Raw genomic sequence first — 25905 nt, forward strand, 5'->3', positions numbered from 1 at the left:
ACGAACCCGAGGGGCCGAGACAGTATCGTAACTGTCGTCCTTCCCTGCAAACATTTTATATTTAATCTTAACCCTTCCTTAGGGTTTAAAAATAATAATGTCCAAGTCCAAAAACAAAGTCCAAAAAGTGTCCAAAAATAAAAAGAAAAATTACAAAAAATAAAACCCTATTTACAGTTTCTAAAAATAAAACAAAATAACTATACACAAAATATTCTTCTTCACTCCTTTTGGATTCCTCTTTTCTTTCCTTCTTTGGCGATGCTTTCCTTTTATAGCACTTTTTCTTTCCTTGTAGCTTCGCTCCAATATGAAAAGAATCGAAAAATACCAAAGGCGTAAAAGAGAACAAAAATTCTAAAAGAAATAAAATAAATCTGAAACCTAATACAAATCCGCGTTGGCGGCGCCAAAAATTGATGTAGTTTTTAAGTGGTAGTAAAGTTCGTTCAACTCGGATTGTGTAGACTCGATTTTAGACTCAAATTAAAATAGAAAACTTAAAAAGAAATTGTATTCAAGATTATAAAAAGCACTGAGACTCAGGATTCCACCAATCTCCAATTTTTATGTGATTTAATCTAGTCAATATTTATGCAACTCTTTACGTTTAAAGTGATTCTAATATTTTTGCCTAGACAAGTAGATTCTCAAAACAATAGTTGTAAATCGAAAGCATGGACCATCAAAAGACTTAACCTAAGCATGACCCATCAATTGAGACACAACCACTTAATCAGAATCATATATTCGATTTCAGTTTAGTGCAAATAATCATAAAGAATAAAAAAAATTAAATTAAATAGAATTTACCACATAATTGGAAAAATGGCTTCCTCCGTCGCCTCAGCAATGGGGTTTAGCTCCTTATATTAATCACCTTCTCAAAATATTTGTTCATAGCCCAAAAGTTGATTAAAAGAATGAAAAACTATAAAACTGATTGTTTGCAACGATGTAATGGCGTTGCAAAACAAAGGACTGACTGTTACAAAGAAGTTACTGTAGCAGCGTTACAAATTTGAGACCATGTTCTTATTTGCAACGTTTGTTCTTCAGCAGCAGCAGCATAAACTTGGGTTTTCCTGCAACTTGATCAATTCAGCTCTGTGGTGTTACAAACTCCTCTGCGACTGCTCCAATGACTTCGTCCTCTTCTCTGGGACTCGAACGCACCTTTTATACTGCTCAGAAACTTAAAAATAGCGATTAATTCTCTTTTTTTCTTTTCGTGCAAGCCACGGCAATAATCTTCTCTGCCGATTTCCTTAAGCGTTTCTAAGACTTCCAAATCATCCGAAACTCTTCCTTAGATAGAATATCACCTTAGGAAACAATATCACGCCTTTAGTCTCCCTGGAATTCCTAAAATAATTCCACAAAGTTTACGTGCAAAACTCAAACTCTGTTTCCTTTTTCTGGATTATCCAGCCCAATTTGATCGATTCCAGCGCACATACCAAGCCTGTTATGCTCAATCACGTCCAACCCAACAAATTTCAGCGATTGAATCTCTCTAAAACCCCTTCGAAATCCAACCCAAAGTTTGGTTCTTTGTTGGATATTTTTCCCGCCAAAATTTCATTCGAATTTGAGAAGAAAGTGACCTCCCCCTATCCTGTGATGGTCTCCCTTTAGCAGATGCCTGTAAATGGGTCACCCCTTAGTAATTAGGTTACCCCTTATCCAAAGTGAGAGTCTGTATAGTAATTTTCTCCCACGAGCGCAAAAACCACTTTTTTTAGCCAATTTCGCCGCAAAAGCTTAATTCTCCAAAAATACCTACAGGGACATAAAAAGCCATAATAAATATAAAATCGAGCACTAATAATATATACAATTGAGATTATATAAGACACAAAAATGTGTCTATCATGGAGGTTCTACGGAACAAGTTTGGGTGAACTACATTTCGATTTGATTCCTATTGAGGATATGTAGGAAACCAGTGATGGTGCAATCGATGTTCAGAAGATGGAGGGATAAGAGTTGATCGTCTCATGCATGAATGCATGATCCGAGGTAGAGAATTGTAAGGAAACGTAGGTTTCCTAGTTGAGGTTAAATTCTTAGTTTGAGTTAATTACCATTTTAAGATGGGATACCTAAATTGATCATGGTTTCCTAGTATGAGTCGGTTTCCTAATCCAAGGAGGCCAAGACTTGGGAACCAAGTTTGTGACTTCTATATAAGGAGGTCTAGGCTAAGTGTTTTAGTCATGGAATCCTCAATGTAAATATCATAGAGATGTGAGGGATTCATCCCACCTATTGAGGTGGTTATGTGAGAGACCTAATGGTGGAAGGAGTACATCATTATGGTGTTTATGGGATACTTATCGATGTTGGAAGATATGTCGTTATGGAGTATTCGTATGGAGATGTTGGTAAGACATCTTGTTGAGGAGAAGATCATCTTGGTGGTGCTGGATTAGATTATTGGTGTTGAGATAAAGGCGTCCATGATAATCTATATCAGGGTGTGCAGAGAAGATCGTCTCGTTGTGGTAGATAATGTGGTAAACATTATCTCGTATGGGTGAAGATGCTACTTTGGATCTTATAGGGTGCTTGTGAGAGTTCTTATGTTCGGTCACGTTGTGGTGAGTCGATGGATTGATTTAGTCAATCAATTGTGTAATTCTCAGTGGTGATTCTATAATGAATAAAGAGGTCGTAGCCGTTTGGTGGATGTAGACAATATTACACACATTGTGTATATTGTTGAACCACGTTAAATTCGTGAGTATTTTACTTCTTGTTGCTTTGTTTATGCTTTCTCTTCTTATCCTAGATCATAGTAAGGTTCATGGAACAATCCGAGAGATCAAGTGTTTCTTGTTAGCTAATATGTTTTCGCAAGATTAGCACGTAGATGGTTCTGAACCCCAACAATTGGTATCAACGCGATCCAACTGCCCCAACAATTGGTATCGGAGCATTAGGTTAGATACCAATTGCCCCAACAAGTTACTCAGAGGATAGGGCCATACCTTACATGTTAAAGAACATCAGATATTTCTGTGAATGTAAACATGCCAACCACGTCAACCAAACAATACAGCAAGCAATTAATATGTCTGTATTTTGGCTTTTATATTTACAAGGGTGGGCGTCATATCGGAACTTTTCTTACATTAATGACTCCCAACTCAAAGACCTTAGAGTTGCATAGGTGCTTAAACTCAAAGCTAAACATATCGAAATTCAGAGAAAGACAGAAATGACAACTCCAAGTGCTAGAGATGATCCTTATCAGTATGAAGTAGTAGTACCATTGCTGAATAACGGAGACGAAATTGAGGATGATGATGATGCGGAGGATTATATGGTGGATTACAAAGGAGATAGAATAGTTTTTGAAAATAATAAGTCAAAATATGGTGGATGGAAATCAGCTGGTTTGATAATTATAGTTGACATTGCAGAATGTATGGCTTACTATGGAATATCTGCAAACCTTATTACTTATCTAACCGGTCCTCTAGGCCAATCAACAGTTACAGCAGCAGCAAATGTTAATACTTGGGTCGGATTTATATGGATGCTTCCAGTTTTTGGTGCTGTTGTTGCTGATTCTTTTCTTGGAAGATTTCGTACTATCATCATCTCCACTCTCATCTATGTTCTGGTAAGTCTGTCCCCCTAGTTAAATCTACAACCATTTAATTCATTTCTCTATCCTGAAATCCTGTTTGAGTGATTGAATTGAAAAAGAAAACTGATAACCACTCGGATACCGGAATCCGATACTCCTACGGTATCTGAATGTTCAAATGTGGCCACATTGTGCAGCCTCCGGTGTTTCTGTAAATCATAAAGTGAATCATTTATGTACAGCTTGAACTTGAGCAAATGCTAACGCTGCAAAATGGTTATCGGTTTCTTCAGGGACTCGGGTTGTTAACCTTATCAGTTGTGCTCCCTTCTCTTATAGGCCCGCGCGACTGCCTACTTGACAGCAATAGCATCTATTGCACGTTTCCGTCTTTTCAGGTCATTTTTTTCTTCTGTTCTTTGTATCTGGTAGCTTTTGGAAGAGCTGGATTTAAACCTTGCGTACAAGCATTTGGGGCTGATCAATTTGATGCAAGAAATCCAGAGGAGTGCAAGTCTAAGAGCTCATTCTTCAATTGGTGGTATTTTGGGATATGTCTTGGTAGTAGTATTTCTCGGCTGTTCTTGACTTACATTCAAGATAATGTGAGCTGGAGTCTCGCATTCGGAATTTCAACAATTTCTTTGGTAGTGGCACTAATTGTATTCTTGCTGGGAACACCAACTTATCGGTACAGTGTAAAAAAGGAAAATGAAAACCCGATACTTAGAATAACCCAAGTTTTTGTTGCAGCTGCTAGAAATCGGAAACAAAACGATGCATCCAAAGATGGAGAAATCTCAAACTCCCGCGGTATACGTGTTGGTGTTCATCAATTCAGGTAAGATGGTATTAAGCTATTTGGCATTATAGTGCACTTAGCCTTTTCTTAGTGCCTCTTCAGGTATGTTTTATGTAATCTCTGTGACTCGGTTCTTTGACATATGTTCAGGTTTTTGGACAAAGCTTTAATCAATCCGATAAACTCAACGAAAAATGCAAGACAATGTAGCATTGCTCAAGTAGAAGACGCAAAGATGACACTGCGCTTGGTTCCAATATGGATTTCATGTTTAATATACGCAGTAGTGTTTGCTCAATCCACTACTTTCTTCGTTAAGCAGGGCAACACAATGGATAGATCAATTGGTACCAGCTTTCAGATACCTGCTGCTGCATTACAAATTCTAATAAATGTGTCTATATTTATCTTCATCCCTTTATACGATTTCGCGTTAGTTCCTTTTGCTCGTATCATCACTGGCAAGCCTAACGGTATCACAATGCTTCAGAGGATTGGTTTCGGAATGTTCCTATCCACATTGTCCATGGTTATAGCAGCTGTAATTGAAAAGAGACGGCTTTTAGTTGCACTAAATTTTGGATTGATAGACAGACCAGAAGTACCGGTTCCTATGAGCGTGTGGTGGTTATCTCCTCAATATCTTTTGATCGGACTTGCAGATGTTTTCGCTACGGTTGGTTTGCAAGAATTCTTCTATGACCAGGTTCCAGATAGTTTGAGGAGTATAGGGATCTCTCTTTACTTAAGCGTCCTAGGTGTAGGGAGCTTCCTTAGTGGATCTCTGATATCAATAATTGAGCACATAACCGGGGGATCAAGTAGTCACTACAGTTGGTTCTCGAATAACCTCAATCGAGCTCATCTTGACTACTTCTATTGGCTTTTAGCTGGACTCAGTCTGGTAGAGCTGGTTGCTTTCTTATACTTGTCAAAAGTTTATCTTTATAAGCGTGGAACATCGTCATGATCAATGTTTTTGTAAGACCCAAATTCCTACTCTCTTAATTCTCGTCTCTCTTGCAAACATTTTTCATGTAATATGCATATTGTAAAGAAACATTTTTCATGTTTCTTTTCGGTCATAAAGCAAATTGTAAAGTAACTTGTTATAGGGGCGGCATGGTTTATTAGAGGGGCGGAATTCTAATAGGACAAAAAGAGTCATTACATGATCATTCAAGGTGTCTCTTATAAAAAATATTGGAAATGACAAATTAATCCTCATAATTGATAATCTAGTTTAATGATGATAATCAAGTTTAGTGTTAATGATTAATTTCACTTATACTAACTCAAAACCAAAAAAAAAAAAAAAAAAATTTAGAGGAGAAAATCGATCTCAATCAATTGAAGAAATTAACCAACAAAATGAAGAACCAGGACCTGAAAATGATCGGGTATACTTCTAAATTAGTCCCAACTAGCTTTTTGTTGCTCAAAGTTATCTAAAATACGTAAAAAAAATCATTTTTTTTTACATTTTCAGAGCTAATTACGGTTGGAATTTTGCTCATAACCAACCGTAAATCGAAGTTACGGTTCGTAAAAGATGAACTACCAACCGTAACTGGTTACATTTGAAGAAAACTCAATCGTAAAACCAGTTACGGTTGGTAACTAAATGCTCGATACCAACCGCAACTCAGTTACGGTTGGTAACCAAATGCTCGATACCAACCGCAACTCAGTTACGGTTGGAAACCAAATGCTCGATACCAACCGTAACTGAGTTATGGTTCGTAAACTAAAATGGTTACCAACCGTAACTGAAGAAAATTCTCAGATATAAGAACATACGGTTGGTAATTGAACTATTACTAACCGTAACAACATCAAAATATCCAGTTACGGTTCGTAATTGAGTTAAAATCAACCGTAACTCACATAAATCCAGAAATTTCAATTTCAATTTTCATCTAAAACCCTAATTTTTGATAGAAATTAAACTTAAATCGAACAAAATAAACCAAATCGTAACTGGGTTTTCAAAACATACCTCATATAAGTCATTACACTACACTTGATTAATTTTCAATTTTGAGTTTTAACGGAGGTTACGGTTGATGGGAGGAGGAGAAGAGAAGAAGAAAGAAAACAAATTTTCAATGTAGCTTTGATTTAGGTTAAAAAATGGGGAGGGTAATCTAGTTAATTTACACCCTTTATAGAACATCTCCTAACCAACTAGAGGGACATTACTATCACACTGCCGCCACTATAACATGTGCAAAACTCAGCCTAAACTTTAATAACTTATGTCAATTTTTGGCAATTCTATGTAAAGAATGTTTCATATATCAATAGTTTCATACTTTTTTTGTTTTTGTTTTGGTTTATTATTAATAACTCAACAAACTCGTTTGAGTCTGATTCATCTGAATCTGACTTGCGGTAGCAGAAAATTGTATCCGACTGAAATACCACAAAGTCAAATATACAAGTCGGGTCACATTTCCATTCAGACTTCAGAAAATGGAAAAAACAAACGATCTGACATCCTGACTCGATCCAGTTCATATCCAAACAAACAACGTAATTATCTGTTATAGGTTTCAAGTAACTGTTGATGAGATTTGGATTCAACTTAACGAATTAGTGAACAAATATATAAATACTACTTAATCATTTTCTAAATCTTTTGCATTAGGTGTTCTGCACCTGAAATTGGTTTAGACGACGTGGTTCACACACTATACCTGATCCATTGAATTATGGTAAGGTAAAAACGGTCAACTCACTGATCACTACACCTGGGTCCTTAAATTAAGGTAATGTTTTTTATTTATGCGCAAGAAGCCAACAACCAGACTGGGATTATTCTTATTAAAGACTTCGAACTCGGAGACTTTTAATAATCAGTCGGAATCCGAACATTTAACTACCAATTTTTATTTTATTTATTTTATTCAATTTCGCTCTGTTTTTGTTCTGTTTTTTGCATAAGAGAGAATTTTAAAGAGACTCACTGATCATGACAGTGACTAGTGCTAGAGATGATCATCAATATGAAGTACCTTTGTTGAATAACACAGAAGAGATCATTTGTAGAATCGAGGATGATTTGGATGGTGATGAGGATCAAGAGGATGTCGATTATATGGTGGATTACAGAGGAGAAAGAATAGTTTTTGAAAATAACAAATCAAAATTTGGTGGATGGAAATCAGCTGGTTTGATAATTGTAGTTGATATTGCTGAAGGTATGGCATACTATGGAATTGCTTCAAATCTCATCAATTATCTAACTGGCCCATTAGGCCAATCAACAGTTACAGCAGCAGCAAATGTTAATACTTGGGTTGGATTCATATGGATGCTTCCCGTTTTTTGGTGCGGTTGTTGCTGATTCTTATCTTGGAAAATTTCGTACCATCATCTTCTCAACTCTCATTTATGTTCTGGTCAGTTTATTTTTCTCATTTACAGCTAAATTACAGCCATTTAATTCACATGTCTCATTTTTCATCTTGGAACAACTGCTGACGATACCAAATTGCGATTTCTCCAGGGACTCGGATTGTTAACCTTATCAGTTGTGCTTCCTTCTATTATAGGCTAACTCAACTGCCTTGACAACAACAATATCTTTTGCAATTATCCTTCTTTTCAAGGCGTCTTTTTCTTCTTTTCACTGTATTTAGTAGCTTTTGGGAGAGCTGGATTTAAACCATGTGTACAAGCATTCGGGGCGGATCAATTTGATGCAAGAAATCCAGAGGAATGCAAGTCTAAGAGTTCATTCTTCAATTGGTGGTATTTTGGGTTATGTTTTGGTAGTAGCATTTCTCGGTTGTTCTTGACTTATATTCAGGATAATGGGAGCTGGGGTCTTGCATTTGGCATTTCATTCATTTCTTTGGCAGTTGCACTGATTGTTTTCCTGCTAGGCACGCAGACTTACAGATACAGTGTGAAAGCGGAAACAGTAAATCCGATATTTAGAATAACCCAAGTATTTGTTGCAGCTGCGAAAAATTGGAGACACGGCTCTTCATTGGATACAGTCCAAAATGAGGAAATTCAGAAGTCTCCTTTACGCATTGGTGTTCATCAATTCGAGTAAGATAACAATATTAAGCTATTTTATGTATTGCATACCATAAACAGGTTTCATGCTTAATATCTGTGAACTGCAATGCATTCAGGTTTCTGGACAAAGCTCTAATCAAACTGCCAGATGATCCAACTAGTTTGACAAAAAATGGCACAAAATGTAGCATTTCTCAAATAGAAGACGCGAAGGTGATACTACGGTTGATTCCGATATGGATTTCGTGTTTAATCTACGGAATTTTCTTTGCTCAATACTCTACCTTCTTCGTTAAGCAAGGAAACACAATGGATAGATCAATTGGAACAAGTTTTAAGATACCTGCTGCTTCACTTCAGATTCTATTAAGTATATCAGTTTTTCTCTTCATCCCCTTGTATGATTGTGCCTTCATTCCTTTTGTTCGTATTTTCACTGGCAAGCCTAATGGCATCACAATGCTTCGGAGGATTGGTGCTGGAATGTTGGTATCCGCACTATCCATGGTTGTTGCAGCAGTAGTTGAAAAGAGAAGGCTTCTTGTTGCTGTAGACTACGGTTTGATAGACCAGCCAGAAGTAACCGTTCCTATGTGTGTGTGGTGGTTGGCTCCTCAATATATTATGATTGGACTTGCTGATGTCTTAACTAATGTTGGTCTGCAAGAATTTTTCTATGACCAGGTCCCAGATAGTTTGAGGAGTATAGGGATCTCCCTTTACTTAAGCATCCTTGGGGTAGGGAGCTTCCTTAGTGGATTTCTCATATCAGCAATTGAGCGCATAACCGGTGGGAACAATCACTACAGTTGGTTCTCGAATAACCTCAATCGAGCTCATCTTGATTACTTCTATTGGCTTTTAGCAGGACTCAGTCTAGTAGAGTTGGCTGCTTTTTTATACTTTTCAAAAACTTACCTTTATAAACGGGGAACCTCGCCGTGATGTTTTTATGAGCCAATTTTAACTATTTTCTGGAAACAATTTGTACAATCTATATCGTGAACTCAGATGATTACTGAGTTATACTTATCTTTTTTATGATTACTGATGACCAACTCAGATGATGAGGAATTGTGTAGCAAACTTGTAAACTTGAATTAAAGTACTAATCTCGGTGTCATTCCAAAGTGAAGAAATTTAATTTACAAGCAGGAAAGGCTTGTTCAACAAAAATGAAATTTGGATACCCTGGTTTACAGTTTCTCTTTTCTGTAGCTTCTCATTCCTAGAATCAATTCTAGGAAGCAAGAGCCGTCTCTAAAGGTTTGCTCAGTGCTCCAATAGTTGAATTTTTGCAAGAAAATTATACATCTGTTGACTAATGTCAGGTGTGAGTCGATCTCCCATCACTTGTTTGTACTGTTCAAATTTTGCTTCATCATACTTTAAGGCTGCAGCTTTACATGCCTTGATACTTCCTGATTCAGAGAAAAGAAGTTGAAAGTATAAGCAAAACAAATTCCAGTGTTCACCCTGCAAAAGTGGGATCATACTTTTGTCTGTCTCCCTTTATAGCTATTTCATTCTGCTTCAAGAACAAGGACGTAAGCATAGGTCTAACTCACCACTCAAGTCCAATAAGCTGAATATCACTGGACAGTTTCCGATACTCCTGATCATTGTGATTGACGACCAAACTTTCTGGTGTTCTTCTCTTGCAGCTCTTATTATACACACTTTTGTTATGGGGTTTACATACTTAACTGCAAAAAACATAAAAAATTACAGTTCATTGTTGAAGATGGTAGCAAGCGCAAAATTACAAACCAATAAGAACATTAGCTAAGTACTGCAAAATGATTGGCTTACCCTGTAATGATCCAAGAGAAGCGGATAAACCACATTCTCCGAAGTTTACAAGAATGCTGTCTTTAATTGCTTTTAATATATTAAACTGGCTAATTATAATAGGATCCTCCTTGCCGAGGTCTTTACTTGGATCCAAGAATACCTCCATTACCAAGTATCTATTTCTAAAACCCACCATAATAATCCTTTAGAAGTATATGTAAGCAAAAGTAGCAGATAGAAATTGATAAGATAGTATAACAGAACCCCTCTTCAACGGCACTGAACCAAATTCTGGAGACAAAAAACCTAGTAACAAAGAAAAAAGAACACAAACGTTAGTTACAATCCCATCAGCAACCATTCATTGCACAGATTGGATTGTAAGGCACATTTGGGGTTTAATGTTGATCGACTGATTGAGATACCCACACTTAACTTTCAGAATATTCAAATAAGAATACCATCTCTTAGGCATTTTCAAACAGCTAGTAAAACTAACTGGAAAGGTTAAACACCTATAAGTATCCATCCAATCCAAAATTAAACTAATTTAAAAAAAAAAAATCTTATGGATTTTCTCGAAGGAGAATGTGGAAGCAAGTAAAAGCCCTACCAAATGCAAATTTAATGATGGAAAACAGATGTAACCTATAAAAGAGAACTTTGAGAAATTGCAGTACAAAATGGAAAATAGCCTGTCGATCAGATATGAGAGACCCTGAATTTCTCTTACTTGTGAATTAGGAAAAGCGTATAGAAATAAAGATGAGCTAACCTTTTCCCAAGCCCTTTAATTTAATTTCACAGTGTTGATTTTGGGGAAGGAACGGTAACCAAATTAAACATAAAAACAGTTCTCATGGATTTCAAGATTTTAATATACCATCTGAATATAAAGCTTACTTATACACATTTCAATATAAAGCTTCACAGAAAAGAAAAGATTTAAACTATAACGAAAATGGAATTGACGTCCAATCTGACGGCATTGCAAGGTAGACAAGAAGGACATGAATTACCTAGAGTTCAACCAGGTTTGTAATACAGGAGAAAGATTTAACATTGATGCAAGCTATAAATGTCAATTAAATACTTCAATTCAATCTTATTAATGTGCATGGCCCTGCTAGAAGAACATTAACTGAAAGCAAAGAACTACCCATGGCACATCAATCACCAGAATTTATTTGAAACACTGCATAAGCGATCCATCATAGGATCTATGGCGGTATAAAGTGTTGGTGAATATGAGTAGATGAAACAAACTTCATGTTTACATTGCTGTATCAAATTCAGCGGAGGAAACATACCGGCATGTGAAAGTGGAAGTGGAAGCCTCAAGAGATAAATGAATGTGCAGGTGAGTTTTCATGAAGATTAGAATGTTTATCTTGAAGCGGGTTGTAAATATTTGTGAGCCTTTAACAGTTTAGCTATTGGCATGAACCACAGTCGTCTATCACCTTAAAGTAAGTCGTAGTCATGCTCCTTGTGGCATTCTCCTGTACTGCTATTTAATGCATCATACAAAATTACTATGCCTTACCAAGGAACTGAAATCGGGGTTTCTAGACTAAACATAGATGGTTTGTCACAGGAACTTAAAACTAAAGCAGCCATAAGCGCATTGCTTTATAAAAAAAAACTAGTCAAGATGCACGCGCGACGCACTTGCCATTTAAAAAATAAAAAAAAAAAAAGATAAAATTGAACCCTTCGTTCAATAATTTTTCAATCGATAAATATCCATTTACAGAAACTGTGTTGTGTAATTACTGCTTATTGTATTGCCACTAATTATTGCATCTTGCCAACCTTATTACTGCATATTGTCAACCTTAACTGTAAGTACAGAGTATGTCTTGCCAACCTTAGCCCAAGGAATATTGTATTGCCACTAATTACTACATTACCTTGAGATGTAATGCTTTATTTGTCACTCTGATCCGGTTCACCTGTAACAGTTATGACAGCAAATTGTTTGTTTGCTGCATAAAAGAAATCAGCTACACACTGAAGTTAGGAATAGCCAACATGTCATCATCCGAAAGGAATTCAGTTAAGGTTGTTACTTAAAAAGCGCATCTCCAATTAACTCTGGCACTAATAAGATTTATATAACATATAAGCATGCTTAAATTACAGATGAGGGAAAATCCTCGTATATTTCAACCAATTCCAATCGGCAATAACAAAAGCCTCTTTGTGCCACATATTCACGGATCGCCAGAACTGGTTCTAAGAATATAAGAATGTTCCTCCCCCTCCAGTAAGAATATTCTACCATTTATATCAAACACATGCACTGTTTTGAAAACGTTAAACCTCAACAACCAATAGCATCACCTTCGAACTAACCTTCTTCCCCATATTTTTCCAGCACACATTATAAATTTTACCTACTCTAGGTACTGACTCATACATATAAAAGAAAATATCACAAAACTTTCCAATTTTCCAGGCCGGCAATTCCCTTTCACAACCTAGTTCACATTCCCAAGCCCTATTCAAGAGCGTAAAATATATAGCTTAAGAACCTAACTCAAAGCAAACACTTGTACATAATCCTACTCATACACCTCAATGTGTTTAGTTCAAGGCAATTCTTCCAACACTTAAGGTTCACAAACTTATGACAAAGCATTAGGCTAGCAAGAAACCAAAACAAATTACAAACTGAACATCGTTTTCATCTCATGCATTTTTACAAACAGATAAGAGTTTAAGAATATAATTTAACTAATAGCAGCTGAATGAACCTTTACTAATCTTCATCAAAATAATGGCAACAAATCAAAATGAAAAAACGATATGAATACATCCGGAGCGGTTTTCAAAAAAGAAAAAGAGATTGAATTGAAGCATGTATGTACCTGGTGATTCTGAATGCAATTGGAAATGATTTGAAGCTAGGTTAATCCGGCTTTATTTGTGTAAGCTCGAATCAGCTTCAGAATCACAGTGTTGTTCTTCCTACGGGTTGAATACTGTAATTGTGAATGTAAGAGCGGATTCAAAGAGAAGGTTAAAATTAGAAATCGGTAGGTTTCTGAAAACAAAAAAACGCCCTCGTTGTTTGGTTAGTTTTGTGGTACGTTTCAAAGGTTTAAAGGAAGAAAACAAGGAAAATTCTGCTTGAACCGAGAAAAAAAACAAAACCGTGTTACTCACAGCCCTTTACCTAGTGGGGCCCAAAAGTGGCCCCATTGCAAATCTCAAAGGGCGAGGGGCCCATAGTCTTCTGAGTACACGGTTTTGCGGTGGTTTTTTTTTGAGGTTCATCAAGAACACTAAGAGAAAAAAAACGAATCAGATTTAGAGGGGTTCTTTCTTCGCGTGTGGAGGAGATCTGAAGAGAAAATCTATGGAAAGAAGAATAAATGACCCTTGATTTTTCAAATTCACAAGAAATCAGAAACGCGGAGAGATATTGTTGACTTTTCCTGTCAAACAGGAGAATCCGTACGACATTCGAAAAGCCCCTCTTTTCTTTATTATAGTTAGAGCTAGATTAAGCCGACAGTTGGAAATGCACAAAAGACAATGTAACCTAAAATCAAGTAGGAAAACAGTTAGACCAAAACAGAAAGTAAACTCACCTAACAAATCAAGAAAATAGAAGTTTTGTTGCTCGTCTAATCATCTGCAGCGATACCCAATGAAATAACTTCCAGCCACTTAGTTTCTAACTCTCCCCTAATCCAAAAAGAAATTAAAACCAAAATTGGGGCTTTTTTATTAGCTAACATTAGCTTTAGACATTCCACTATTGTGAAATAATCCTAAAATAAACTCCAAATCTAAATCAGATGAAAATTTTTTGATCTGTTATATTTTTCTCTGCTCTAATTTTCAGAAATTTCTTTCACTTTCTCTGGTTTGCTACCCTTGAAGAGGAGAAATCGAGATCAAAAACTAGGGTGTGGCTGGTTGTTGTTTGTGGGGTTTAAGAAACTTTAAGTTCGAAGGGAAGACCTTTCATCACCACTACTAAGACAAGTGAATCCCTGGCGGGCCTCAATTAAGCGTGGGCAAGTATATGGATTCGGATAGGGCTGCACATGGTTCGGTTGTTGGCCAAAAACAACCGAAACCGAAGTTCTCGGTTTTCTAATATTGGAAACCGGTGGAACTATTTAGCCTACTCGGTTTCATTCGGTTTTGAAACCACCGGTTGCGGTTTCAAACCTCTCGGTTTCGGTTAACTGAAAATTCTGTCAGTTTGACAGACAATTTTACTAAAGACAGAAAATTATAAATTAACCTGTCTGTGAAAACTAATTGTTTTAAAATGTCAAATACATCGGACACTCCAACAGAGATAACTAAAACAAAAAATCTAATAACTAACACATAAAGTCCAACAGATTTAGTAAAGATGGTTGTTCTTGATGGCATGAAAGGGCGGGCATCCAAAGTCTCCAACTGCACTTGCCACTCCAATAGAGTCCTGCATCACAACCAACCAAAACTAAACATCGTGTGGAAGTTTCATGACTAAATAAGAAAGTAGGAGTTGAAACATGCAGAATAAGAGTTGTGCAATGAAATATTCAAATGTTGCATATGCTTTTACAGATTCTGTGCTTGACAGATTGAACCCAAAGGAATTTTAATTTGTTGAAGTGTAATGATAATTATGGATATTTTTAAACAAATCTAAGTTTTATTATTCCACAACAAAAACAAATGAACACGGTTGGGAAAAAGTTATTAAAAAGCAAATCTTCAGAACCATCCTTAGCTACATGCTACAGCAGCGATTACTACTAACTTACGACAAATAATTCATCTTTTACCATTAAAAGAATTTGGAAACAGCAAAGGTACTATATAGATTGATTGGAAAATTTTGATGTTAATGCTTTTACCTTAGAGACATAAAGCTTGTTACTCCCAATATCCATAACACCAGGAGCATATACAACATCATACATCACTTCAACTCCAACCTGCAATTTCAAAAAAATAATCAATCAAAACACCATAATCAAAATTAGAGGAAGTTGCTTCTCCAAGATTGCTACCTGATCAGTATAATCAATCAATACAAATATAAAAGGAAAAAATTATATAAATTCAGAATACTTTTGAGTTGAATCAATCAATCAATCCCATAAGAGCTACAACAACCAGTGCTTGTCATTTCAGCGCAACAATCTTGTTTGGAGCTCCCAATTTTAGCACACCTAGTTCTTTTCATATCCTTTCCCTCCATTAGAATCTATGATGGATGCTTCCTGCAATTAATAAACACAAATCCATAACACCAACATAGCCTGATATGTATGTTCAATTCCTCACATAAAATTGAAAACCCAATACAAAACCTAACCAACCAAAAGTCAGACTTTATTGCTTCTTAGATCTCTTGGATGCAGGTTTCTCAAATGAAATCTTACCAATTGCAACAATCACCTTCAAAATCGAGAAAGACCCTTAATTGTGTAACATAATCAGAGGCACAAATTTTCATTTCAACCACTAAAACATGAATATCAAACATACAAAACGAGTAAATCAATCAAATTCTCCCACATATTAACCTTAATTACTAAAATTAATAAAAACCCAGTGTTCAGAAATAAGAAAACAAAAAAAGAACATCATTAAATATCAAAGATTCACTTCCGAAGGTGCTGAAGTAGAATGTTGCATGGCCGTTTGGTGCTGAAGTAGTTGATTATAAGATGATGAAGAAGAAGAATAGAAGAAAATGGATATGAATCTGGTGATGAATCTGGTGATAGAATGGAGCTATCTGCCTCTGCTCTAGACTGCTCTTTGCCTCTATTTTTCTCTGCGGTGAAGAAGAAATGAAAACGAATAAAAGAAAGGAATGAACGAATACCTAAAACTGATGGCTGAGATTATTTTAGATTACTTAGGGTAACTGATCTACGACTAATATATGTTTCAATCATTACGTCCAGTCTTAACCGGTTAACCGAGGGGATGTTGGTTCGGTCTTATACAAAAACCTAAACTAACACTATGTTTGGTTACTCATGACTCATCTGAGTCGTCTGGATCTGAGTGAAATCACCTGACTCATCTGGATCTGACTCGATATGTGTTGTTTTGAGTCAGATCTGACTCATCTGACTCAAAAAAATGTGAGTCAGTGGTTTGGTCCCGTGAGTCAGGGTATTTTGTTACTTGACTCAAATGGGTCCGAGTCAGGGGTTATGTCTGAGTCATAGGTCGAGTCAGATCTGACTCAAAATACAAAACAAATGGTCTGACTGATGACTCGGCCCGAGTCAGAAATTGACTCAGATCCAGACGCCGAATCAGCTGCAAACAAACAAGATGTAGTTTACACCCAAAACTTAACTGGACCTTACTAACGCCAGTTAGGTGTACACTACACCCGTGAAAAACTAAACCTAATTGAGAGAATAATCACAGTGAGGCTGAAGTTGCAGTGTTGAACAATTTGCTAGAAATGGTCGAGATAAAGGTGTTGAGAACTGAAAGAAGAGATTAGGGTTTGGTGGTACTGAAATTGATGAGAAACAACGATGCCGTGATGTGGAGGAGATTGGATCGGTAGTGACTTCAGGGATGAAGTTATACAGGGACAGGTGGTGGTGCTGGTGTTTGAACTCAGGTGAAGGATGGGTGTTTGCTGGTGACGAGATGGAAATGGGTTATGTTGGTTGGAGTTTAATTAGTGTGCACTGTGCAGTTAGTCAAAATGTACTTAATCGAAGATTCAGAACTTTTTTTTTTGTTTTGATCAATAAAGATTCAGAACTTACTAATGCCGTATCTAACATTTTTTTTCCGAGATTTAATTTTCCCCAGACATAACTTAAAATATCAATTTTTCTAATCCGGGGTTCTAAATCTCGTTTTCAATTTTCCCAGACCTAATTTTACATCCGAGATTTCAACATTCTCATCCCTAATTTCACATATCAATTTCCCATCCTAACTTTGCATCGAACACTTCAATTTTTGCTGCCCCGGACTTCACATCGATTTTTCTCTTCAAAACATTTCGTTGAAGCTATCACTGTTAGTATCCTTTTGTTATGAAAATACTTAATCAGGTAATTTCAATGGCGCTTCTACTGAAGCTGTCGCTGTTAGTATCTAATTGTTACGAAAATACTTAATCAGGTAACTTTAGCGACGCTTTTAACGTGTTTGATGAAATGTGTCACTGATAGATAGGGAGCTGATAGAATTTTTCGTTTGGTTAGGGTGTCTTGATTATTACTTGAGCCTAGGAAAAATATACATTCACGCGGTGGGGTTTTAATAATTTGAGTTCATCATGTACTACTTACAGAAATTTGGATTTCATCAACACCTACAACGTTTTCAGTTTGGTAGAACAGGTTTGCACCATAACTAAACCAAAGAAAGAGATAAAGGGGAGCTGTTTTGATGCCTAGAGACCTAAAGAAAGGTATCAAGAAATTGGGTACCATGTGAAAGATGTTCCTTGCACCGTTATAATGCCTCTCGCTTAAATGTTGATGTAGGTATGCAGAACAGTGGTTTCGTCATTCTTTAGATTCTTAAGAAAATGTCTACATTATCATGTGACATACAGCCCATTCTGTGGTATTAAATTGACTTAGTTATAAATAAGTTAGTTGTTTTACTATTTGGAATCTCATTAACATTAATCATTAATGTAAAAGGATTAGGAGAGGAAGTTTAGTCATACATGATGCGATTGATGTTCTTCTGGGGGTGGATACTGTCACAAGATTATTGATTGATTACAAGCTGGAAACAACTTTAAAATCCTTTTAGAGATGACATCATGGAGTCCAAATAAAAAATACTCATCTACACACCGGCTTGCATGCCAGGTTTGTTCAAATAAAAAGGTACCACAAAATAGTATGGACCACTGCCACTTTTCGTTATCCTTTTGTTTGGTGGAAAATTGAAGCTATTGTAAGAAGCTAAATATGTCCGATGTGTAACATTAAATTTATGACATGATCGGATTGGCAGAATTGGCAAAAAAGGGATTATCTGACAGTACTGTGCGTAATGGTGAACGCAACCAGCTGATGAAAATGCAATGCAGCCAGCAGATGGTGGTGAACCTGCAATGCAGCCACTAACAAAGGGAGATTGAACCTGACAGTGGACATGAAAATGCACCTTTCTTAGTATTTTAAATGAACCTTTCTGCAATGCACCTTTCTTTTTATTTTTAAGTAGCATTTGAGATTTTCTTTGGTATTTTCTTTTTATTTTTTTAAAAAATTTGTGTATTGAACTTTACTATTTCTTTGGTATTCAAGTATGACGGGGCGAGGCGAAGCCGAGTCACACCAAATCAAAAATCCTAAGCGTAGTGGCGGGCGAAGCCCCGTGATACCAAATCAAAAAAATGGTGGTGGATGCGGAGCCGCCCGGTGCGTAGCACGGGTACAAAATCTAGTAATGTTTTAACGGCAGATCTAAGAAAAATAATATTTATGCTGCTAAAGTATGGATTTTTGTGTTTTTAAGGACTCCTCAAGAGACCTATAACGTTGAAATCATCAACTAATTAATCCCGATTTTTGGTTTTGCACCAAATTTCTAAAAACATGTAAGGGATTGTTAAACCTTATGTAAGAAAATAGGGTGGCTGCCTAAATATAATTAGAATCCTCCAAGGATTACAAACTTAATATGTTCTTCGACCACATTTCTTATGTGAATGCTATACGAGTCCTTAAAAGACTACCATGCCAAGTGCATTGTATAAAGAGGACAATTAGTAAATCAATCCTAGGGTCTGAAAATAAATAAGACCATAAAATCGTTTTTAAAAACGTACAAATTTCTCATATAACGACGCATTATGACTACGCCAACCTATAACTAATAGGCTTGGCATGTTTAAGTTGTTAAGTTTTGGATCCAAAAATGCATCATTCGAGAGATTAATCCAAACTAATTTGGATTGCATGCCAGCCAATCACATATGTCAATATTCCTCTGCAGATGGGTTCACAACCACCATCATTTATTTCAGTAGCTACCATAAATGAATATTCGACAATCATATTAGCTTATCACGATCTCACACAACTTCCAGTGTATGCATACTTTAAAAAATTCAAAATTTACTGGTACCAGCACCCATGGGCATGATAATCTCCTACTATTCAAACGAGGAGATATGAATTTTGAGAATGTTAATCGTATTATGATAGACTCTATTGGGGCTATTAGTAGCCTATATAAAAATGATACTTGCTTGCTAGATATGATTGAGTTTGCCTTTTCAAACGACAGAAGCTTATATAAAAGCTAGATGAGATATTTTCACGCCTAGTAGACGACCTTTTTCGATTTGATCAAAATGGGAGAGAAATGTCTGGTAGTGTATAGTCTCCCCCTGATTATGGCGGAAATATTATTATCTCATATACGAAAACAAGTTTCATAGAGTACTATCCGATTAAATCGAGGACATACACTCATAATAATTTTTGGGTTTTAACAACACCAGTTGGACTATAGATAATGACTTCAAAAGCCATAAAAAAATTGTCCCAAAAAAAATATATTAAATTGTTATCTACTTGACGCACAAATTTAATGTTAACCATGGATTTTATTTGCTACAACCAAAAAGCATATAAAATATGCAACCAAATCTCCAATGACCTATAATGTCGATGAGATAACCATTCACCTGAGAATGAAATGACGGACACTTTATTTCATCAAAATAAATTAATTTTTAGATCTACAGTCATTACAAAGGCTAATGAGAGCCGGGTGCGTACCCTTTGATCTTTAGTGTCCTATTCCAACTACAAGTGAAACTATTTTAAATTGTTTGAGATTTACCAAGAGGAAAAAAAAAATTCTCAATATCCCTTAATTAAGAATGCAGCAATTCCTCTTGGTGTTTGCAATTGTTAATATCATAATAACGATACTTTATATATCCATTTAGGATCGATAGGGAAAAACCAACTCAATTGTCTTATATGATTCCTTTTAAGAAAATAAAGAGATCATTTCCGTTGTTAAGGAATCCACAGATATACGATATATACACCAAAATTGCATCGACAAAAAGATAAATATTGCATTGGTCATCGCATATGGAAAATTCATTTTGTGTTGAGTTTGATTTCTAAATCACATGATCTCCATCGAATGGACAAAGATGCCAAAATTAATTGGCCGTAGGTTTTTCAACCATGCATGTAATTAACCATAAAGATAACCAAATTCTCATAATACCAATATAATTTTTGATGATTACAATTTCATTAGGGGAATGGAAACTGTAAACCATCTTTTTATGGATTTTCTTTTTCTATTAAAAAAAATAGAGAAAAGGAAATCAAATTTATTTGCTAAAAATTGATCACCCGCGCTTATTTCGGATTCACCAATGGATATCCATTGCTCCAAAAAAAAATGGTTACAATAATAACCCTGGAGGTGGAAATGAGGTAAACAAAATCCATTCACCTTTGATATTTTACCACGTTTACAGAGATCGTGGTAGATTAAATTGACATACGCGAATCAATAAACCATCATGTGTACATATTGCAAACTTCAAACAAAATAATATACAGAAAATCGAATTTAAAAGCTTATTAAAAGCATTATGTAACCTGTTTGCTGCTCCTAAATCATCGTTGGTCGGCCATTAAATAACTAACGTGAGTTAGGGCAATTCCTATGGAATGAACAAACATGAAAAATGGATGTTCAAATCAACAAATCTGATGCTTTGAACATCAAGATGGACAACCCAGCACGCGTCTGTGGTAACGACAGACGATCTTGCTACGAACGCTGGCGTTGCAAGAACCAACGCGCGATCATGCCAAAAACGCCAACAATTTTCTCATTGACGCATGCGTCTCTTGGTTTAACGCCAAGTACAATCCATGATTATTTTACTACTTTTTAATCTTATTTTATCTCACTTCATCCTATTTTATCTCACTTAAATATTTTATTTTATTTTTCATATTTATCCTACAAAACATTTTATATTAAAAAAAAATACTAGTGGGGCCCTAGAAAACCAAATCTGTTCATTTTGCTCTGCTTTACTATAGTGGAGAAACCCGTTTGACCATCCATGTGGCTCAATAAAATTTTGAGTTTGAACATTACCATAAGAACTGCTCTTAGGAGACTTATGTAGACAAGTCTTCATAGCTGATATCTTGAGGTTTTATCAACACCCATAAGTTTATATCATCCCTACAATAATTACAACAAAGTGTTACAATAAATAAAAGACAAAGAATATAGATAGTGTCGGTCCTCCTTATGCAGGCGAATTTGCATAATGCATATCCATCAACTGTATATTTTTGTTCTGTTTTTAATCTCTGGAGGTTGCTTATAACTGACGGTTTTTATCATGAGATGCTCAGTGATTAGAGCTTCGTGCGTGATAACGTATTGTGAAAAGAGAAGAGACAGAAAATAGGGAGAAGAAGTGGATAGGAATTCTTATTAATGTGTACATCGTAGATAAACATTAGAGCCTTAATTTATAGGCTAGATACAAGGGCATCCCAGTAATAAATGAGATTCACCCTTGATATTCTTAACATAATTACATGTTTATAATACATCACACGTTTTTCTCCAAAATTGGATTTGGGTGCATTTTTACATTGGTTATTGAGTCCAGCCAGGTTAGTTGACAATTATATATAATCCCATTAGAACAATTATATTAGTATTGAAGTCTGCGGATAAAAGCCTTCTCGTGAGCGTCCTTTAATTTAGCAACAATGAGGACTTACACTGGAATTTATCTCTGCCTACTAGTGGTATCCCATCAACTCCAGTAAGGAGGAAGTCAGGGTTAATCCCCACCGTAAAGATTTGTAGTTTGTATTTATAATTATTAGTTGTATAATAGAGGAGTTTGGCGGAGTTGGGTTTGGCAGTGGGGTCAGTCGGCTGGATTCGGGTTAGGGTTTAGGTCCAACTTTAGCCTAGGAAAAAAAATTTTACATTTTTTTTTAAAACTATTAGCTAAATTAGGTATGGCTCTCTGTAGGAATTTTTTTAGAAGTATGCACTCAACCTAGCAACTATAATGTTCAGTTGTGCCTCGTATACATCCACACGAGAAGAAAAGAGTGCGAAAGCGATCACGAAGTACGATATATCAGGTCTTGTAATAAGGTCGAACACAATTATAATTTTCTGTCTCTTATTCCTAAGATAACTTCCCTAAGACTGGTGCAAACTTTAGCCCAATTAGTCTCTAAGTTGCTTACTAACAGACTCAAGCCTCTTCTTAATAAGATATATATTTCCCCGTACCAGGATGCTTTTGTTCAATCTAGATTTATGACAGATAACATAGTTATGATTTATGGTCCATGAGATAGTCGATACTATGAAGAAGCATAAATCAAAAAAACAGTTTGATGGATGTTAAGTAAGATATGACTAGGTACTTGTCGGGTGAGTTGAGTGAGGTGAGAGAAACTCTGCAAATCGGCGAAAAATTAAGGCTTAAATTTTTTTTCGTTTCTTCATCGTTTTCAGCGTAGAAAATTCACAGATTCAGGGTTTGGATTTCTTACTGGTCAAATAATTGGTGTTTATTTTTCTAATATGTAGTATTAATAATGTCTGAATCAAATAAATATCGAACTAATTCTGAAAGTGTTTCGAGATCGGATTTTATGAGATCTACTTCAAATTTTTCGTCGATGGCAAAAAATAAATCTGAAGGTAAAGGTAAGCATCATTCTCTTTATATTTCTGATGAGGATATTGATGAAAGTTTAGTTGAATGACAGCATAGTTTGATTGGAATATTGGATTTAGTAAAATTAAACATGGAAACAGTTGAATACTCTCTTAGGAAACAATGGAGCCTTACTGGTAAATGTCAATTCATACCTCTAGGTAAAGGATTCTTCGTAATTAAGCTTGAAAATGAAATTGATAAGAAACTTATTTGGTGTGGTTTTGGGGAGGTTGAGCTTTAGAATCTTCAACTTAGGGAATGGGAACCCAATTTCATCCTTGCTAGTCAAAAAGCTTCAACATAATTTGTTTGGGTGCATTTTCCTGGTTTATGTATTGAATACTGGAAGGAAAAAATTGTAATGGAATTGGGTAACGCTATAGGAAGACCAATCAAAGTGGATGAAACTACTTTAAGAAGAGAGATTGGCTACTATGCTAGTGTTTTGGTTGAAATGGATCTTTTGAAACCAAAACCTAGTAATGTTTGGGTTGAAACTAAGTATGGTGGATTTCTACAAGAAATTAGAATTCCCAAATTACCTAAGTTTTATAATCACTGTAATGTGGTGGGTCATTTGGTGGCAGAGTGTAGATCAAAAAGGAATGAGGTAGATAAGGGGGAGAATGTTAATGGGGTTCAAAAGAAGAATGTTTGGCAGGTTAAATCAAAAAGGGTAGTAAAACAAATGAAAGAAATCTTTGATATTTGTAATACTCCCAAAAGAAGAGAACAACCAATTGAGAAGGACGTGGTAAGTGAAGATGAAATTGTGGATGCAATTATTCCTCCAATAATTCAATATGTGGAGAGTACTTCTGAAGGTAATAAGAGTAATTCAGGTAAGTTTCACGTTTTACAAGGAATGGATACTGAGATATTCCTCCTATTACTGTGATTTTTTTTTATAGATGTATCCTCTAGTAGTTCTTCAACAACACAAGTAGTAAAAGTAGTAGGTGAAGGTGAAGTGAGAATTTCTGAAGTTATTAAGAAGGTGGTGAAACCAAAGCCTATAAGCTTAATTACAACAAGAAGACATGAAGGTCTTAATTTAGTAAAAGAGAAAAAGGGAATGATAAGTCTTGTTTCTTCTCAAACTTCTAATTCTAAATGAAGACAATATTCTGGAATTTCAGAGGCTTAAGAAGAGCTAAAGCCAAAGACAAACTCGGAAGTTTGGTGAATCAGTTTAGTCCTACTTTATGTTTTGTGGTTGAACCAAAAATTAAATGGAATTCAAAAGATAGTAAGCAGTTGAAACTGAAAGGAATGAATCATATGGTTATACATAATTCTGTGAATAGAGGTAAAGGGAATATTTGGCTTTTTCGGAGTGCATCTATTACTACACCAACTATTGTTTCAATAACTAAACAGGTGATTACAGTGGATGTAGGGGTGTACTTGCATATGGAGTTCATACAACATCTCTAGCTAATGATAGGAGGGAGTTATGGTTTGAATTGTAGAAAATTAGTCTTATGAATTTACCTTGGCTAGTAATAGGATATTTTAATACAGTTTTAAGTACCGAGGAGAAAAAGGGTGGAAGATCTCCTTTTGGAGTGGAAATGCAAGATTTTCATAACTGTATTAATACTTGTAGTCTAATACAGGCTCCAACAACAGGTTTACATTTTACTTGGTGTAATAATATAGCAGGAAATAAGAGAATTGTTTGCACTTTGGACAAAGCTCTATATAATCTGAAATGGATGGATACTTATCCAGATTGGTCTTACAAAGTAGGTGTGAGGGAAGTTTCAGATCATAGTCCACTATTGGGTTCTTGTATGGATGTTAATAAACCAAAAATTATTCCATTCAGGGTCTTAAAAGTATGGCTGGAAGAGAGCAGTTTTAAGGAGGTGATTAAGGAGGCTTGGGATGAGAATGTTCATGGTAATCATGCTTATGTTTTTATGAATAAAATGAAAATAATGAAGAAGAAAATACAAGACTGGAATTGGAATGTGTTTGGTGATGTTAGGTTAAAGTTACAAGAAGCTTAAAAAGAGGTGATGCAAGCTTCTCTGATATCTGACAGAGATCCTAGTAATACATCACTGCTAAATAATCTGTGTGTGCAAGAGATAAACAAGAAATTATCACAGAGAAACATAGGGATATTTTGCAACAAAAATCAAGAATAAATTGGTTAAGAAATGGGGCTGTTAATACAAGATTTTTTCATACTTCCATAAAAATAAGACAAGCTCAGAATTCAATTACTGAATTGGAAAAAAAAGAGGGTAATATAATTACAGATTCTAAGAAGATTGCAAGCTACTTGGAGAAACAATTTGAAGAAAAACTTACAAGTAAGGAGGTGAATTTTGCTGAGAGTATTTTTGATGCAATTCCAGGAGTAATTAATGAGGATGATAATATCATGTTAGAAACTATTCCTTCAGCTCAGGAAATCAAAGAGGTTTTTTTTTGCTTGAGATTGATTGGCTTGAGATTGATATATCCGATAGGAAATATATAAAAAGTAATCACAAACATCTTCGTCTCATTTTTTGTGATTCCGCAACATCTTGTTTCGCTACCATATGATTAATATTGTTGTGAGGTGATTGATAACTCTAGGATGTTCTTTGGGAATATAAGACCGGATTATCAATTGGTTCCTGTTCACCTTGATTATTATCAAAAGACGGAACAAAAGCTTTTATGGTTTATCTGTGGGAGACAGATTGATCCTTTGATAGACTTGTCTGTGTGAGACATATTTGTTTATTGTTAAAGCCTGCGATTTTGGGTCGTAGCTCTTAGTTGTGGGTGAGATCAGCTAAGGGAATCAAGTGCGCAGTATCCTGCTGGGATCAGAGGCGTAGGGAGTACAAATGTACTTTGGATCAGTGGGAGACTGATTGGGGTTCAACGACAGTCCAGTCCAAAGTTAGCTTGGAGTAGGCTAGTGTATGTAGCGGCTTAATACAATGT

General features: G+C 35.7%; 3 protein-coding genes, 1 long non-coding RNA gene and 1 pseudogene across 7 annotated transcripts; 3 read left to right on the forward strand and 2 right to left on the reverse strand.

Moving 5' to 3' along the window:
* Positions 1–3325: 3325 nt before the first annotated feature.
* Positions 3326–5370, forward strand: LOC113302614 (protein NRT1/ PTR FAMILY 5.10-like). Its single transcript, XM_026551558.1, has 3 exons — positions 3326–3631; positions 3892–4439; positions 4551–5370. Exons 1-3 carry the CDS (start codon positions 3329–3331, stop codon positions 5368–5370), a joined length of 1671 nt encoding a protein of 556 aa, XP_026407343.1. The 5' UTR covers positions 3326–3328.
* Positions 5371–7276: 1906 nt separating this feature from the next.
* LOC113306681 lies at positions 7277–9502 on the forward strand (annotated as a pseudogene).
* A 7-nt stretch (positions 9503–9509) lies between these two features.
* LOC113306682 (probable ribonuclease P/MRP protein subunit POP5) lies at positions 9510–13629 on the reverse strand. Of its 4 annotated transcripts, none has more exons than XM_026555586.1 (5): positions 13100–13629; positions 12140–12214; positions 10245–10532; positions 10001–10138; positions 9510–9853 (listed from the first exon to the last, which is right to left on the reverse strand). In XM_026555586.1, the coding sequence occupies exons 3-5, from the start codon at positions 10420–10422 to the stop codon at positions 9705–9707; spliced, it is 465 nt and encodes a 154-aa protein (XP_026411371.1). In that variant the 5' UTR covers positions 10423–10532; positions 12140–12214; positions 13100–13629; the 3' UTR covers positions 9510–9704. The 4 variants fall into 4 exon arrangements, with proteins under 4 accessions (XP_026411371.1, XP_026411374.1, XP_026411373.1 ...); XM_026555589.1 differs by having other exon boundaries at positions 12140–12232; XM_026555588.1 differs by having other exon boundaries at positions 12140–12239.
* An 830-nt stretch (positions 13630–14459) lies between these two features.
* Positions 14460–16052, reverse strand: LOC113301961. Its single transcript, XR_003336577.1, has 3 exons — positions 15315–16052; positions 15098–15178; positions 14460–14676 (listed from the first exon to the last, which is right to left on the reverse strand). It is a non-coding gene; the product is annotated as an uncharacterized LOC113301961 (long non-coding RNA).
* A 7262-nt stretch (positions 16053–23314) lies between these two features.
* Positions 23315–24968, forward strand: LOC113305452. The gene is made up of 4 exons (XM_026554486.1): positions 23315–23795; positions 23865–23953; positions 24073–24333; positions 24426–24968. The coding sequence occupies exons 1-4, from the start codon at positions 23315–23317 to the stop codon at positions 24966–24968; spliced, it is 1374 nt and encodes a 457-aa protein (XP_026410271.1).
* The last annotated feature ends 937 nt before the right edge of the window (positions 24969–25905 follow it).

This window comes from Papaver somniferum, chromosome 8 (genome assembly GCF_003573695.1).
Source record: "Papaver somniferum cultivar HN1 chromosome 8, ASM357369v1, whole genome shotgun sequence".
Taxonomy (NCBI): Eukaryota; Viridiplantae; Streptophyta; class Magnoliopsida; order Ranunculales; family Papaveraceae; genus Papaver; species Papaver somniferum.